Source organism: Cyprinodon variegatus, unplaced genomic scaffold (genome assembly GCF_000732505.1).
Source record: "Cyprinodon variegatus isolate N-32 unplaced genomic scaffold, C_variegatus-1.0 Scaffold495, whole genome shotgun sequence".
In the NCBI taxonomy this organism is placed as follows: Eukaryota; Metazoa; Chordata; class Actinopteri; order Cyprinodontiformes; family Cyprinodontidae; genus Cyprinodon; species Cyprinodon variegatus.
This window is the reverse complement of record NW_015150948.1, coordinates 155,667-173,134: the sequence shown is the minus strand read 5'-3', so window position 1 is coordinate 173,134 and position 17,468 is coordinate 155,667. Positions and strand designations below refer to the sequence as shown.

At 38.6% G+C, this 17,468-nt stretch overlaps 2 protein-coding genes across 2 annotated transcripts in view; both read left to right on the top strand.

Moving 5' to 3' along the window:
- Positions 1–3,450: 3,450 nt before the first annotated feature.
- Positions 3,451–15,368, top strand: foxred2 (FAD-dependent oxidoreductase domain containing 2). Its single transcript, XM_015390371.1, has 10 exons — positions 3,451–3,607; positions 6,715–6,932; positions 7,015–7,320; positions 9,392–9,643; positions 9,736–10,038; positions 10,126–10,292; positions 10,410–10,575; positions 13,280–13,506; positions 13,598–13,768; positions 14,227–15,368. Exons 1-10 carry the CDS (start codon positions 3,599–3,601, stop codon positions 14,451–14,453), a joined length of 2,046 nt encoding a protein of 681 aa, XP_015245857.1. The 5' UTR covers positions 3,451–3,598; the 3' UTR covers positions 14,454–15,368.
- Positions 15,369–16,545: 1,177 nt separating this feature from the next.
- ankrd54 (ankyrin repeat domain 54) overlaps positions 16,546–17,468 on the top strand; it is a 6,320-nt gene continuing 5,397 nt past the window's right edge. The window contains exon 1 of the mRNA XM_015390369.1: positions 16,546–17,199. Coding sequence (XP_015245855.1) covers positions 16,800–17,199 — 400 coding nt within the window. The 5' untranslated portion in view covers positions 16,546–16,799. The remainder of the gene's footprint in view (positions 17,200–17,468) is intronic.

Genomic DNA, 17,468 nt, shown 5'->3' with positions numbered 1-17,468 from the left:
TAATAAAATATCTTTTTTTGAACCCTCATTTTCGTCTCGTGTCCTCAAATATGTTGTGTCCTTGGTGGGCGTAACAGAAGTGAAAAAGTATCCAATTGTTTTATAAAGAAGACTATTAAAAAAAAAAAAAAAACTCAGTGATATGCACTTTTTAAGTATTTGTTCTCTATATGAATATATCAAGACTAATGCTTCAATGTACTAACTTCTACCAAGAACACTTCACAGCCTCCCTCTTGTGGTGACAACCAGGAACTACAACATTTTGTTTTTAGTAAGAATCACGGCTAACGTATCTAAAGAATTTGTTTCCTAATTTTTTTCCCCAAAAATATAGAAAATATAGCTTCTATAAATATATAAAAAATGTATTTTTATGGACATTTTCTTTCAATTTAAGTATAATAAGCACAAATATTTTCCCATTTGTTGATGTGAAGAATTGTAAAAAACTTGGTAATGTGGACTTTTCAAATTTTGTTTAGTTATATGGCCATATAAAAACTAATTTTTTACTAAATGTGCTTCAATTTACTCGTGAATAAATTAATTCCGACGAGAACAGTGTCTTGTCGCCCTCTTGTGGTCCAATGGTTGACACATGACACATGTAATAAAAAATCACAATCTGTGAAATTAAAAGTAAATATGCTACAGCAACATAAATAAAAAAACAACAACATTATTTTATACTTTAAGGGCATACATTAACTAATTTTAAATAAAACAATTTGACCAAGAACGGTTTACAGCCTCCGTCTTGTGGTCATAATTGGGAACTACAACACTTTGTGATTAGTAAGAATTAAGGCTAACATATCTAAAGAATTGGTTTCCTAATTATTATTTTTCCCCCATTATTCACTAGACACATTAGATTTTTAAAACAAACATTGCATGTCCGATGGGAACTTTTTCACAGAGAATTAAATATTTATAGTGAGACGATTCTACAACTCAGTTGACAGGGCATGAGATTACTTGTTTTTGCTATGTTTAATTAACCTGACAACAGCCAGATGCATGTCTCGCTCCGCCTACTGTAGCTAGGCGGAGCGAGACATGCATCTGGCTGTTGTCAGGTTAATGTTTAATAGGAGCAAGATGCTAATCATTTTATTTTTATTTAGTTATATTTACAGTACATTAAGAACTACTGAAATTATTTTCAGATTACACGTAAAAAGATTCATTAATTCACGGGGTAAAGGGAATCACTTTAGGGTTAGGATTAGGATTCACTTGAAATAACAACCTAATGAGCCAACTGGCACAAACTGAAGGAATTCAAGGGACTGATGGCCACTTATAATGTCCATTTGTCTGCAAACAGACACTTTACTGTATAAAAGGAGACTCAATCAACATGAGGAGGGACGCATGAGATGATCCACAGGTTCTATATATCAGAACAACGTTTTTATTCTTCAGCCTCACCTGCTGCCAGAAGATTTCACCTAAATAAATACATTGATGTACCACCATTCAACGAATATTCCTGTAATATTTTCACTGTAACAATAGGCTGTTTTGATATGTTCTAGTTTTACTGAATATGTATTCCTGATATCTGAAAAAAAAAAAAGAAAAAGATTTTTCTTTGTGTAAATGACCATTTAAAACAAAATTAAACTCTCCACATCTAGAATAAACATTCTGAATGTCTAGAAATTAATTTCAGGTCTGGTCAGCATTTATATCATTTTAACTATGAAAAAATAGTTTTCAGTCAAGCTGATCAATGTCAGAATGGCCACTTAAAATGTGTAAACATTTTTAGATATATAAAACGTAATTATTAATAGTATCAATTTATTTTTGTTTTCCGTTTCTGCAAAAAAAAAAAAATATATATATATTTTATCACAATTAGGACTAAGAGTGTGATTTTGATCATGAATTTTCTTATGGTATACGAATAGAACAAGAGATAGGAGTGCTTTTAATAAATGTAGAAGCGGCCTGCCATAGACACTTCATATAAACTTACTCAGTAATTCGAGCAACAATCTTCTCCTTCGCCTTTGCATTTCTGCATTATAATCTCTAGTTTCAGTGGGGTGAAATAGGCACTTCTTATTGCCTGTTGCCATGGTGACGCGTTGAATCGGTGCTCCGCTGATAATGATTGTTGCCACTGATAATCACTTTTCATACTTTCATACGTGTTTAACTCTGATTGGACCTAGTTAAAATTGACTGAACTAATTGATAGCAGCCATTGTGAAACCGAACTTGGCTAGATCAATTTAGAGTTGCAGATTTGAACCTGAATTTGTTAAAGACCTTTGAAAATACTAACAGATGTAATTAAAAAATGAATTTATGATATGAAAGTAAATATTTTGCAGCACTATTTAAAAAAATAATTTAAAAAACATAATTTTATACTATAAAAGTGTTAATTAACTAATTTTAAATAAAACAATTTGACCAAGAACAGCTTATAGTCTCCCTCTTGTGGTAACAATGAGGAAGTACAACAGATTTTGATTAGTAAAAATCAAGAATATTTTATTGCGATAATTAAACCAAAATCCTAACTTAAGGCTAACATATCTAAAGAATTTGCGTATTTTTCAATTTCAAGCAAATTTATCTATTGTAAATATAGCAAATACATCTACAATAAATATAAGAAATAATACAATATATATGAATATATATTTATTGCATTTTCTTTTAATATATGCATAATAAGCAAAAATATTCTCAAATTTATTGATGTAGAAAAATAGAAGAAACTCTCTTTATATATGCTATCGGTCATCTGCATAAATATTATCAGATCAATATAAATTACTGTCAGACCTAGCCTTATAAATCTACATATGTTTATATGCCTTAACTACCATATGACCAGGCAATATGTTTGTTCCTTTTTGGGTTGGGGATATTTAAAAATATTGCTCACTACTTGTTATAAGTTATTATAGGTAATTCTACATTAATTACTAATGCACTTATTAATAATCTTACATCAACTTCATCAGTTATAGCTGGTTCATCCATTATTAATTCACTCTATTTATTTTTAGTTTTTTTTATTTCTTGGAAACCAAAAACAGTGAATTGATTGTAACAGTTTATATCCTACATGATGCTCTATATATGTGTTTTTAATATTTTTAATTGAATAGCAGAACACCAAATATTCATTATTCACCTTTTATTGACTATTGCAGATTTAAGACTAGTTTGTGCAGCACTGTCTCAGTTTAAATCTGTGTGCATTAAGAAATGTGGGAACAAATGATGCTTCACAGCACCCTCAGCCCCCCTTTAGCACCTGCAGAGAAAAATCTCTGGAGCCGCCCTTGGTTGCTATTAATTAAGGGTTTCTTTAAGTGGATGTGAAATGTGACTCTGGCTCCTCTCCCCATAGATATCCATATTATGGATATCTATGCCTCTCCCTCCCTATGGTTTCCCTCTGACCACGCCCCCTTATGGAAGCAGCCATTGCTTTTCATAACCGGGGGGGAGACATTTACTGAGGAATGCACAGTTCCCATGATTTAAAACGCTCCATGAGAGCAAACATGCTGCCGTTTCAAGACATCTGAAACTCAAAATGTAGCGAGAGAGGCACTAACTCATGAAGAAGGTAATGCTTTATTTCTATCCTCCATCTTTGATTATTATGAACGCTACCACCGGCCTCACATCTGGCTCCCGGGGCGGAGGCACCCTCCGCATCCCCGGCAGGGTGACATAACGTCGGCTAGGGAGTTCATGGAGAACCGGGGGATACTTGTCCTCAGAAAGCTTCCGCGGTTTTATAAATTCTCTCTTACTGAACAGCAGCGATTTCATTTCTATCAGTCTTAAGGTTTAGTTTGCTACTGAATGCGGTCCAGACATACAAAGATGTAGCTACTTTTTGACGCTGCCTTAAATGGTCCAAATATATATATATATATATTTGTGTCTTAGAGTCATATTAAACCATAGCTACATGGGTTGCTAAAAATGGCCCCTTTAAAAAGAAACCGTTTTAAGCGCGTGCAGAACCGGTGTTATGCCAAAATATTTGACCCAGCAAATATTGTGATTCCAGCGCGTGCTGATGCGGATTCTCTATTTACTAACCGTAAGGTTACAACTAATTAATTCACTAAATTGTTAACTAAACACTAAGTCACAAGACTAATGTCTGAACCATAAATAAACAATGGTGAAATAGATGTAGCGCCTCGGGTCATAGTAAATCACGGGTCACAGAATATGATGTAACACCGCCCCAAGGCATATTCACATCAACCAGTTACTCAGGGACCCCCCTAGCCCTCATGCATCAACGCATGGGCGGTTCTAGATGGGGGCCCATGCCAGGACCCCTAAGAGCTGATCCTGGCCACTGGTCCTGTTTTCTTTTTGTTTTGTTTTGTTTTTTTAAAGATTTGTGTAAATTGTGTCTTTGTCATGATGTACATGGAGGAAAGAAAAAGCAACATTGGCTTCAAAATTTGTCCCTCCTGAAAATTGGCAGCACATATCTGTTAAACATATGTAAAAACATTACAAAACTCTTATGGTTCAATCTGGACTGTAAACAGCAAGATGAATAAAGTTTTACTACATGCGCAGCTAACCAGCGGTGTTGTAGAGGGCCGCACTGGATTAATTGGTGATTTCATCATCTATCAGATGATGCGCTTCAAAACACTCCAAGCCGCTTCTTGTAATTGCAATCATCAATTTATTCCATTTGGCCGTCATAATCCAGACTTTACATTGACTGACACATACTGACCAGTAGGGGTGTAAATAATAATCGTTTTGTATCGATGCATCGATCCAAAAGCCGACGATCCGATGCATCGACACGTCCGCAAGATAATCGATTCATGTTTTTTTTTTCCTCCGGTCTATTTTTATCCATTTGCTCCTGGGCGTAATTCTCCCTCCCGTGCTGCGGTGCCGCTAAACCTATTTTGCCTTCCTACCTCGCTTCCTGGTTATACTCTTACAGCAGTTTGTTGCAGCAATCTTCACACAGACATTTTTAAATTATGCTCAGTATTGAAGCGTGGTCTGAGCTACACACTGTGGGTCTAGATACGGCCGAGGGGGTGAGGAAGTGGGGACGAGTTTAGTCCGATGGCGGAGGGACATGAGGGCCAAAAAGAGCAGACTTCCAGGTGTAAAAAGGGTCCCAGCGTTCTCACGCACCTCGCTCTTCTAGCGGGTCAAACTTCACGAGTTGTTTTCCGCAATTTCAGTCATAAAAACAAAACAAGCCGGCCTCCTGTCTGCTGCACTGTTTGCGGTCAACTACAGTCTGGGAGAGGAGCAGCGGAGCGTCTCTCAAGGGGGCGGTGACGTCGACACTCTGAAGCCTTCTTCTTCTTCTTTTTTTTAATGGCGGTTGGCAAACAACTTATAGGTGCATTACCGCCACCTTCCAGAATGGAGTATGGACCAGACAAACTATTATATTCTCCCTAAAATACCCGTTCTTCTTAGAAAATTAAAAATACTACCAAAAACTACATCCCCAGATGACCTTTGAAACAATTCCCTTATATCTAGTTTATTATTATTCCTGTCTAACTCTCTACGCAACATCTCTCGTTCCTGAGTATATTTATTACATTCTAAAAAAATATTTTGGACAGTTTCTCTGGAGCCAAGGTATTGCATTGAACTCATTACACTGATATTGTGCAGTATTTTAGCAGTTTTTTTTTTTGATGCAACTTTTCTACTTCTGTTATTTGCTGTTGTTTCTAAAGAAAATGCATAATGATATTATAGCTTTGATTGATTTATTTCAAACTTGAAACTTTGTTTAGTCTGTAAGGTGTAAAAAAAAAAAAAATAATAAAAAAAAAATTAACCGATTAATCGATTAATCGAATAGAATCGAATCGTGGTGTATTCTTGAGTATCGAAAATAATCGAATCGTTGGGTCAGGAAATCGATACTGAATCGAATCGCCATGATGGATGTGATTTACACCCCTACTGACCAGGCTAAACCTTAATATGATGCCAAAAATAAAACAACAATATAGCACGGTCAACAGAAATTACCACCACCACCGGTGCACCCGCTTTCTCATTCATATAAAATTCCGCGCCCACCTTAGACACACCCACCATCCAGCTGTTAAAGCCGTGTGCTGCTGTCACATTAGTAATTGCTTATTTTGATTATATGGCTCTTACATTTACTACCTTTGAGGCAAGTAGCAGCCATCTTGAATGTGGAAGTTGGGTTTAGTTGTGTTTCCTCGACTCTCTCCTTTGTAATTCAGATCGGAGCGGTCTGGATTTTCAGGTTAGTTGAAATATACCAGTTGGAGGTTGGAAATTTCCACTTTAGAGAGAAAGCATCATAAGCAGACCTTTACAGGAAACCAATGATTCTAAGAGGCTGCTAAAGCATGTTCACGTTAGCTTCTCTAAGCTCTGTTTGAAAGAATCAACTGTAATGAACAGCTGGAATTACCTCTGCAGGAAACACTGTTTAGTTTTTTACTCCTTGGAGCTTCCTTCAAAGTCCCATCCTTCAAAGGGACCCATCCTTCAAAGTCATTGAATGTTTTTTTTTTTTTTTTTCAGGTTTAATTATTTGTCTTTGTTAAGCTCAGGATTCTAGTGTTTTTTACAGAAACCTGTTATTCTACTCTTATCCATTAGATACTACTCATCAAACATTTAATTTTTAATTTTTTTTTAATGCTGCTTCGCTTCCTGTCCCATCAGGTTATGGAGCCAAACCTTCAGTGTTTCATGGTTTTTACCCTGTTTGGCTTCGTCCTAACCTCCTTCAATGAGCACCTCCATAATGGGACCAGCCACTACAGTTACTGTGTGCTCGGAGCTGGACCTGCTGGTCTGCAGATGGGGTTCTTTCTCTCCAAAGCAAAGAGGGACTACATTATCTTGGAGAGGAACTCTGGTCCCGGGAGCTTTTTCAACAAGTGAGAAGCTTTACTACAGCTCTGGTTTTAAAGTAGAAAGTGGTTCAAATGTGTCACATTGTACCATTTATTTCGTTTACAGATATCCCAGACACAGGAAGCTGATTAGCATTAACAAAATCCACACAGGAAGGTCTAATCGGGAGTTTAACCTTCGACATGATTGGAACTCTCTGCTGAGCGATAGACCTGACCTGCTGTTCAGGAGGGTGAGCGAGGAGTTCTACCCCCCCGCCGACGCCTTCCCTCGGTACCTGTCCATGTTTGTGAAGGAGCTCGGGTTGAAGGTAAAGTACGGCGTGGACATCGGACGGATCAGGTCCATGCCGTCGGCCGCAGGAAGGAGCTACATTCTCACTGACCAACATGCAGCAGATTACTCATGCAGGTAACTGAAAGGAGAAAAAAAAGCTATTTTGTTTTTTTATAAATAAGAATCTAATTTTATCTATCTAATCTAGTTTTATTTAACCCTGCTGAGTTTATATGTCATCGCAAGCCTTGTCACATATTCTGAATTAGATATATATCTGGCCTTTGACTAGACCATTCAGCTAGGGATGTCTTAATCTGATGTTGTTATCAAAACTCAGTCCAATATCAACTAAAAAACAAATATATCTAATACCTGTATCTAAAATGTTCAATATAAGCAGATAGAAACACCTGCAGTATATGGCAGTAAATAAAGTATTTATCAGTCAGTACCAGCTTCGTAGGCATCGTGTTTTTTCTTTCTTAAGGAATCAATTATATCAGTAGAATTATGCAACCTACTATCATAAAGATTCAATAAGTATGTTATTATGATACTGCTAAATGGAAAAATTCTCCTTTTCTGCCAATGTTTTCTTTAAATGTCCCAAAGTTGTCAGTTCCAGGCAGGTGTAGGTTCCTTTTGCTTGTAATAATCTACAGAAAAAGAATATCCAATCGTGTAAAGTAGCTCCGAATGGGGGTGTAATCTTTCATGACTTGATTTTCTTCCATCAGAAAGTCAGATATAAAACTTAAAAACCTTTTTCTTGCCAAACAAACATACTAATCCACAGTTTTCAGTCGCTACGATGGGCGTGTTTGGTTTCACAGCATTCCCTCAGTTTCTCAATGAAAGGAGTCTCCCTGTAGGTGGCTGTGAGGAAAACAAACAGCTTCTGCATCATAACCATTTCTCTTCTGCCCAAATTCTGACAAAGCGACATTTTCAAAAGTAATCCACCGGAAACAGCAGCCAATGAGAAGAGCTTATAGACGACATTCATCTCTGGCCTTATGTTGGGATGGCTTAGGTGTGAAAACCACTTTGGAAGACAGCTGGACTTTCGCTAATTTCAAAGACATTCTGACACCAGTCTAAGGATGCCTTTCAATTTAGGTTATGCTGTGTCGTATTAAACAGGATATAGAGGTAGCAATTTCTATTTTTTACCCAATTTCTATGGAAATACAAGACACTTAAACTGAATATGTAACTGACTATATGCCATGCCTACTGGCTATAACTTGACTTGGAATTAGATGATTTCACAAATTAGCTTTCTTTTAATCCACAAAGCCAGTAGAATGGAGTTATATCTATTACATTTACATAACTCCAACCACTCAGTGAATACGGTATGATGAAGCCAGGCTGAAGGACCTTTACTTTTATCCAATCAGCTCCTTGGAGCTGGGATAGAAATCATGAAATAATGGCAGATAAAGCCAATTAGGGAGACTTGGAGGTTCAGCTAACATGGCTGAGCATTGGTGGATTTAGGACATGAGGAATAATATAACAATTAAGGTTGTTCATTTTTTATGTTTTGCTCCTCAATGAATAAATACTGGATAGATTGTGATAAGACATATATGTCTGAAATCTTGCAGCTCTTATGGTTGTTTGTTTCAGAAGGAACTGAAGAGCTTTTCTTTTGGGACTACAGTGGTGTTTTTTGTGTGCTTTGTTTACTTTCGGATTAAGCTGCCTATAGGTTTGACTGCATTTGGTGTCTGTAGAAGTGGTTTATATGAGCTTTTAGGTAAGATTCATACAGTTCTGTGGGTAATACATACATTAGTAGCAATTCAAACTTTCCCCACTTTCCTTGATAGTCCCTTGGCTGGTCCCCTACAGGTTCTTTTTAAACATCAGTCTTTGGACTAAAAGAGAAGTGTCATCTCCTGGCCAGACCTTGTAATTCAGTGAAAGGGTGGAGTCAGAGTAAAAAAATTAAAAGCCCAGGAGAAGGCCAGTGGGTGGAAGTTGGAGGGATTTGGCTGGGAGTCGCAGGGGAGTAGGCTGCATTCCGGCTGACGTCTTACTGGGAAGGGCGATTTTGAATGGCTGCTACTGTATGTCATGTTTAACTAAGGGAAATCACAATAATGAATCTAGAAAGGAAAAAAATAGATCTCCGCCCTGGAACGTGGAGATGGGCTCATTAATCGTGATCCTTTTATTTATTTTTTTGCTCCAGTATCCTTCTAGTTGCCACGGGTCTGTGGGTTCCTCAGGAGGTGGAGTTTGAAGGGTCAGACCTGGTTGAGGGCTACGAGTCCATCTCCACTAACCCGGACGACTACAAAGATCAGGCTGTGCTGATCCTGGGGAAAGGAAACTCTGCTTTTGAAACCGCCCAGAGCATCTTAGGGAGAGCGAGCCGGGTGCACATGCTCAGCTCCAGCCCCGTGCGGCTGGCCTGGCAGACGCATTACGTCGGAGATCTAAGGTAAAGCAAGATGCTAAAACAAGGAAGGTTAATAAAGAAATAGATAAGAAGATGGGTCAAAAAGACACTTCTGTTCTATGTACCTTACCCAGAGCCGTTAATAACGAGCTGTTAGACACATACCAGCTGAAATCCCTTGACGGGCTGGTGGAGGCCCACCTGGAGGACATCGTCATCGCTAAACAGGAGGAGAGCGGCAGGAGGAGATCAAAGAGGGGGGCCAAGCTCTATCTGGGTTTGCAAAAGTACATGCAGAGCAGCGATGAGCGGAGTGGTTCCACCGTATCACGAGAGGAGCTTCCTGCGCATTACATCGACAACTTTCCCCTGCGGAAACCCTACGACCGAGTGATCCGATGCCTTGGATTCAGGTTCAACTTCAGCATTTTCCACAGGTACAGATGGAAATACCCGTGGCTCCTGGAATCCAACATCTTTTGTTATTTTTTGTACTAGAGCATTGTTTATGTAAATCCCCTCAGCTCTGCGTGCCCACCACATAGCGAAAATGCAAAAGGGCGACTTCCAGGTGTGACGGCGTGGTACGAGGGGAAGAACACCCCTGGCCTGTTCCTTCTGGGGACTGCCTCTCACTCTAGAGACTACCGGGCCTCCGCCGGCGGCTTCGTCCACGGATTCCGTTACACAGGTAAACAGAATCTATCTTCTTCTCTGACATTTGGAGCATTTATTCTTCAGTAGCCAGGCTTTTTTATAATGGCAACCATTATGGCAATTTATGTAAATTGAACAACCCCTGCTTCAGCCCGAGCCGTCCACCGTGTGCTTGAGTACCGTTACCATGGCAACACATGGCCATCGACGAGGCTCATGACAACGCAGCTGATGTCCTGGATCCTGAAGCGGGTGGGAGAGGCCTCTGGACCGTACCAGATGTTCGAGATGCTGGGAGACGTTATTCTTCTTCATGGGTGAGCAGATGCTTTCCTGGCATCCTGAGCAGACAGTTATGTAGATAAAAATGGAAAAAATTGTGGAGAATATTTAGATATCAAATATAAGTGCATGAGTAGAGGGTATGAGTGACCTGCAAGGCCTCGTAAAACAAAGATCCAGCGCTCAGGTGTTGCCATAACAACTGTTCGTCACCCAACCATTTGGTCCACTTTATTTATTACCTATATATGGTGTACATTTACGACTTCCTCATGTCTCAGAGAAACTAATAACTTAAGCTACATTCTTGACATCTTAGAAATTTATTTTGGGTCATAAAAACTAATATATTAATTTTTTTAATCACAGTTTTTGTATTTGTCTTACTTTACTGTTCTTACTGTCCAACCCTGACAAATTTGTTTGACCTGCAATGAATCATGGGAAATGGCAGATTGTTGAAAATATTTAATCGAGGATGTAGAACTTTTAAGCTTAGATATCTGCCCGGTTGGTCAATATTTAACTGAAGCTCCGTCGTTTGCTGAAATCTGATATCTTTTGCGTTCACATCAAACACGTTTTAAGTGTCAGGATGTCGTGTTTACATGCAAGCATTATGGGAGACATTGAGGATCCTTGAGGGGTCCAGCTGCATGAGCATTTCTTGCAGCAGGAGCAGCTTGTGTTGCACACTCAATCGTCCCAGCAATGGAACTGAAGCTGTCAGTAGTCACTGCTGCCACCATCTGGTTTAGGGGGGAATAGCTTGTTCTGCCAAATATCCGTATGTCAAAATATTAGAGGATTGTTAAAAAGATCATTGTATTGCGATTCTGATATGGATCGTCACTAGAGCTGAACGATTTTGCCCAAAATCTAAATTGTGATTATTTTCATCCAATATTGTGATTTCTATTTTATTGGAATTCTGCTTTGCACAAGCATGTAGATGTTTCGCCCAAGGGTTTTCTGTTTTTCATGTGCTTGAAAGCTAGCTTGTCCAGAGTCCATTGTTGCAGGACCTTAGTGGGGGATATTATTTCTAATATTCTGCATGGACCTGCATGGAAGCTGCAACTGTCTCGTCTCATCTGTGTGAAGATAAACCAACTTTGAAAATATAACCTCCACCTAAATGGCTGGAGGGATAAATGTAGTGTCTCTCTTTTTAAATTGACTAAATTTGAGTGTCTCTGCGATGTGAAAATTGCGCTTTGCTAAATTGCGATTATATTGCATTTGCAGTTAATTGCCTAGCCCTAATCATCATCAAAATATAGTGCCTCCACAGAGCTTTAGCAATAAACTGTACCAAACAAAAGCACTGGGAGAACGCTGACCTCTGCCAAGTAGCAGATTTTGCCCCATATTGTCACTTACACCTATAGATAAAACTCACACATGATCTGGATGATTACCATATTTGAATGTATTGATCTTTGGCATGAGGCGCACCTCTGGTTAAAATTAATTAAAATCCATCCATAACTTACAATTAATCCTGCTAACTTACAAGCTAACAAACATGGCTGAAAACATAACCTCCTTGGAGGAGGTAATAAATATAAATAGAGTTCAAACTTCACTGATTTCACATAAAAAAGCCAAGGGAATGTTTTTCTCACTGAACTGTGAGGAAATAGTTTATAATTCCTACAAGGACTAATATATTCAAACCCTGCCGGCCAAAAATATTCCATCTTATATTCTGCTACTTGCAGTTTTTAACAAAACCCTTAAAAAAATTGTTGAAATTCCCTTCCATCCCCTACAAACAGCAGTGAAAATGTCACGGGGGACTCCCAGCACTGCCGCCCGCCATTTTTCGGTTTGTCTGTTGCTCTGAACAAGAACATTAATAATCCTGATAAACTGCCTGCATAGACGAAGTCTTCACTTTCTTGCTTATAAACCAATAAAACTACTTTTTTCCAACCCATCAAAGCAGATAAAGTCGAGTTGCTCTCTCAATGACAAGGGAAAGAACAGAGCAGCTCAATGGGCAGAGCCCCGAAACACCCAGACTGTCTGATTTTTTAAATGCACAAGAGTCCAAGTTAAGGTGTTTGACGTTCAAAAGGCTCCATAAGACGTGACAACTTATTTCCTGAGACATAAGGATGTCCTAAAATGTAATTATTTGGTCAATAACAAAGGGTTCTCCTGTATGTTTTCTGTACAGTGTCAGCAACAGCAGGGGCCTTTTAATGTAATGCAATTTTTTTGTTAGCTTGAACGACGTTCTTTATATGCGTAGGTGGGATGCAATTAGCTTGCCTCAATCTACAAAATTAATGATTTTTTTTTTTTTTTCAGTTTAAATATTCAATGATCTTTTATTGCCCAAAGTAGAATAATAGAAAATCTTGGTTTTATTCCTCAGGCTTTAAAAATTTATAAAACCTGTTATGGCTCTTAATAAATTTTATTTTGCAGCAGTGGTGGCAAAAGTGCCTCTTTGAATAGAAAAGGTTGCAGACACCTGTTATAGGAGGAAGACAGACCTGCATGCACAGAGGATGCAGATCGCTCTCTACTCAACTCTTTAAGTTTTAGCAATTCCCCATCTATACCCATCTATAATTTCAGATTTTCTGTTTACATCTATGCTCCTCTTTTTGATGATCTTCCACAAAGAAAAAAATTCCAAATAAATTGTTTTCGAGTTTCAGATTTAAGGTGACGGTTTTGTTTGTCTTGCTCACTGTGCTGACCCTTGTCTCCTTCCCCTTTTAGCTCTCACTGCGAGTACGTCGAGGAGTTCCTGCTCCAAGCTTTGCCCCAGTTCTCCTCTCTGTCTGGCCACCAGGTGTCTAATCATGGACTCATAGTGGTGGTCATGCAGTATGGGAAGAAGAAGATTGACTTTCTTGGGCATGGCAGGGCAGAAACAGAATGGAAAAGAGCTTGGAAATCCAACTTTCTCCATCCTGTTTTATACTACTATGACTCCCTCCCTACAGGTATGGATGGTGCCGTCTTCAGAAAGCATTTTCATTCTGACAGCTTCTGGGGATTTCTGAGAAATGTGGGTTTGTTTGAATTCTTATATAGAGCAAGACATGAGGATGCGTCCCCATGGCTGGCCTTTACCGAGGCCGAAGGCGATCCATCATATGGTTGAGGACTTCCTCACCGAATGGGACGCTCCATTGTCTCACATCCAGCCGCTGCGGCGCTTCCTGGAGCATTGTGTCCAGACTGACCTGAGGGCATTTAGTGCAGGTAAAGCACCACAGCAACTGATCTGTTCCCTAATCAGAAACATTTATCTTTAAAGTCCTACTAATTATTCAGTTTTTTTTGTTTTTTTATTACATCCTTATATTACCATTAGATCCATTTAGCTAAAACACATTCTGTAGTATAAAGACTCCAGTGGAAAAGTAGATATTTTCTTTAGTTTTTAAGATAAATGCATACAAAGTACAATAAAATATGGATCTGAAAAAGGGAAAAAGCAGTACAAATTAATGTTAAAGATATTTAAGTAGCTCCAAGCTAAATATCATCCTGTTCAAAGGTTTGCTGATCCATTTTTCTTTGCTTTTGTGCAAACATTCAGTTGGCATTTATGAGCCACACCCTCCAAAAGCAGAATCCTCTCTGTCTTTTTATTTTTCTTTTAAGATTCCCTTTGTCAGTGTTTTATCCCCTGTTTGTGTTTTTCCCCTGCATTACAGAAACATGTTTCCGCTCAGCCCTCACACACCGTAAGGCCCCACTGTTTTGTCAGCAGGGGTATTTAAATCACCACTACGGTCAGCGGCGGCGGTGTGTTAATGAAGCCGGACAGGTGCCAGCTGAGAAGGTCACTGCAGGAACATCACTGGGAGCAAACCCTTCACTTCCAAACTACCTGGCACCAGCTGGAGCATCTGTGTCTTCTGGACTGAAACTTGACCTCTGATTGTTTTACCCATCATATGCAAAGCTGTTCAGTTCTATCCTTATACCAGAGAACTTATTTTACCTGCTATCATTCTTGTAAATCTCTCAGACTATTTGAAATAAAGATATATTTTTCTTAATTGTGAGAGGGTTTAGTGTTAAAGACAAAAGTAGTTTTCAAACTGATATTTTTCTTTCTTAACCTGAATGTTGCAAATTATAATTAACACTGGAACCAACATGTTACTTAAGAGCTCCTTTGTTGTCGTTTTTTTAAAATAGATTTCTGTCTCTACATTGGAGTGTCTAAGATTTGTTGATAAAAAGCTACACAGCTGTTCACAAAATATACTTTAATCATATTTTACTTAAAATATAACATGAATAAAAGTTGATAACATGCAAAACGTGCCTTTCATCTGAATATAATATTCAAGATAGTAAAAAAACAGGTCTCACATTGCTGTTTTCAATAAAAAAAATGGAGAGAATGTATAAATTCATGAAGATCAGATTCATCTTACTAAACTACAAAGGTGTGCTTTATTTGGTGATATTTTATACAGATATTATTAAATAAAGGGGAAAAGTATGGAGCAGTAAATGTAAAGTTTCTTAAGTAAATGTAAGTAAATGTGACTTAGCTAAATTATAATAAACAAGATGGGGTACCATAACTATGTAGATGACACAGCTTTACAGCACAATTTCACCAGGTGACTATGAACCCCTCGGAGCGTTGGTTACCTGCTTAGAACAGATCAATATGTGAATGCTCCATCATTTTCTCCATTTGACGATGGAATCAGACCTGAATCTTTAGAGGAGCATAAAGGCAGTTACTAAGTCAGTCTTTTATCACCTGAAGAACATCTCCAGGATTAAAGGACTAATGTCTAACCAGGATCTTGAAAAACTCATTCATGCATTTAGTAGAATTGATGACTGCAACAGTGTCTTCATGGGTTTGCCAATAAAATCAGACAGTTGCAGCTAATCCAGAACGATTCTCCCAGTGTCCTCACTAGAACTAAGAAAGTAGAGCACATCTTACACTGGTTCCCTGTAGCTCAGAAAATAGACTTTAAATCCTTCTGTTAGTCTGTAATTTCCCTCTGGGATTATTAAAGTATGTCTGAATCTGATTAAATCACTGAATGGATCAGCACCTCAATACATAACAGATATGTCAGTGTGTCAACCTCCTGGACCATCAGGTCTTATAATTCCAGCCTAATCTGTACACCCAGAACTAGAACCAAACACGGAGAAGCAACATTTAGTTCCTATGCTCCATTTATCAGGAACAAAGTCCCAGAAGTCTGTAAAATTCTAATAGCCTAGATTCTTTTATGTCAAGGTTTAAAAAAACCCATTTTTTAGACTTGCCTTTAACTTTTGAAAGTAAACTGTTAACTGAGTTATAACTAGTTTTAGGTCCAACTGTGTGTCTTTTTTTAATTATTTGCTTTTATCTTGTTTGTATCTGTATTTCCTTTTATTCTGCTTTCATTTTTCTTCTATTTCACTGTCTAATTCATGTGTAGCACTTTGAATGGTCCCTGTACCGAATTGTGTCATAAAAATAAACTTGCCTTGCCTTAACTGGTTACACCCCACCTGTGTACACAACATGTTTTATCCATGCTCTTTATAGTGCTAGTGTTTTTTTTTTTTCTTTCTGTGGGATCAATGCATTATTCTTAAAGTGATTTAAAAAATGTATACTATTTACTAATCAAAATAAGAAAAACATATTGACACAACACTCTTTAAATACCTTTAAAACTTTTTTTCTTCCAAATTTTTCAACAAACGTACAATATATTAATTTAATAAAACCTTAAATGTATGTGTATATAATATAGTTGTTTTGTTTTCCACGTTTTTCAACAAATTGTCGTTTCAGTGTTGCGAACACGTTGACGTACGGTCAACTCATACGCTCTCCGTACACACAGCTCATTGGTTAACCGCTGGAGCCTTCTGATTGGCTACTTTGTTGAGTCGTTGCGATTGGAGTCCCACGTATAAACATCACGGAGTCTGATTGGCTGTAATTGTTCTGAAGATGACCGCTGTGCAATCATAGCTTCTTTTACTACTTGGCTCTAACTGGATGTAAATTGTAAAATAGCTGACATCTTGGTATCGAGGAGGCGAAGAATTCGTGTTATTACTGTAGTTTCTAGTTATCTACGAGGAACCGCTTTACCATGAGAGCTTCGTGCAATGGCTCCCAACACAACGGTTACGATACATTGATGGCCCCGACTATATTCTCCTGAGAGCCGTGTTTCCTCCAAGCGCTGGCAGAACTTACCATAGTCTGTCATAAACGGAGCTACCTATGTGTCTGTGAAACATGGACGGATGGAGCCCTGTCGTTGTTTCGGAAAATGACCGATCCTCTTCTGAGGGGGAGTACATGCTAGGGCAGAGACCTGGAGGTGAAATCCGGGAAGAGGTGGACGCACAGCCGCGTAGCGTCGCAGATGGGATGGAGGACGGGGGCTCAGAAGCAGCAGCAGCAGCATCGGTGGGGTTCGGAATCAGTGGGATAGGGGAAGGAAAAATGGTGTTGGGTCGAGTCGGACCGAGAGACGACAAAGAGCTCAGGTACTTGCACATTTTATGGGCGCCGGGGCGAGGCGAGTTTGATCCGGGTGCTGAATCGAGCAAGTTGGGAAAGATAGCGGTGAGCAGGAGCAGGAGAAACCAACGAGCCGTGCGGAACCTCGCTCCCATTGGGAAAGACATTTACGGTAGGTGGGCAATTCTCTGAGCAAATTACCTTTAGTCCTGGTTTAATAGAGTCCCACTAGAACCAAAACAACCTAAAAAACGCCTAACCTTAAACACGGAACTAAAAACGCTTTGGATCCACAAAATAAAACCCATCTGTCTTTGAAAAATATCCGAAACGATCAAAGAGAAACTTGGCTATTCATGGATATTATTATTAAACTCTTGTTTCTTTTTAATTATATAACTGAAATCAGGAAACAGTTACAGATATTAGAAACTATTTACA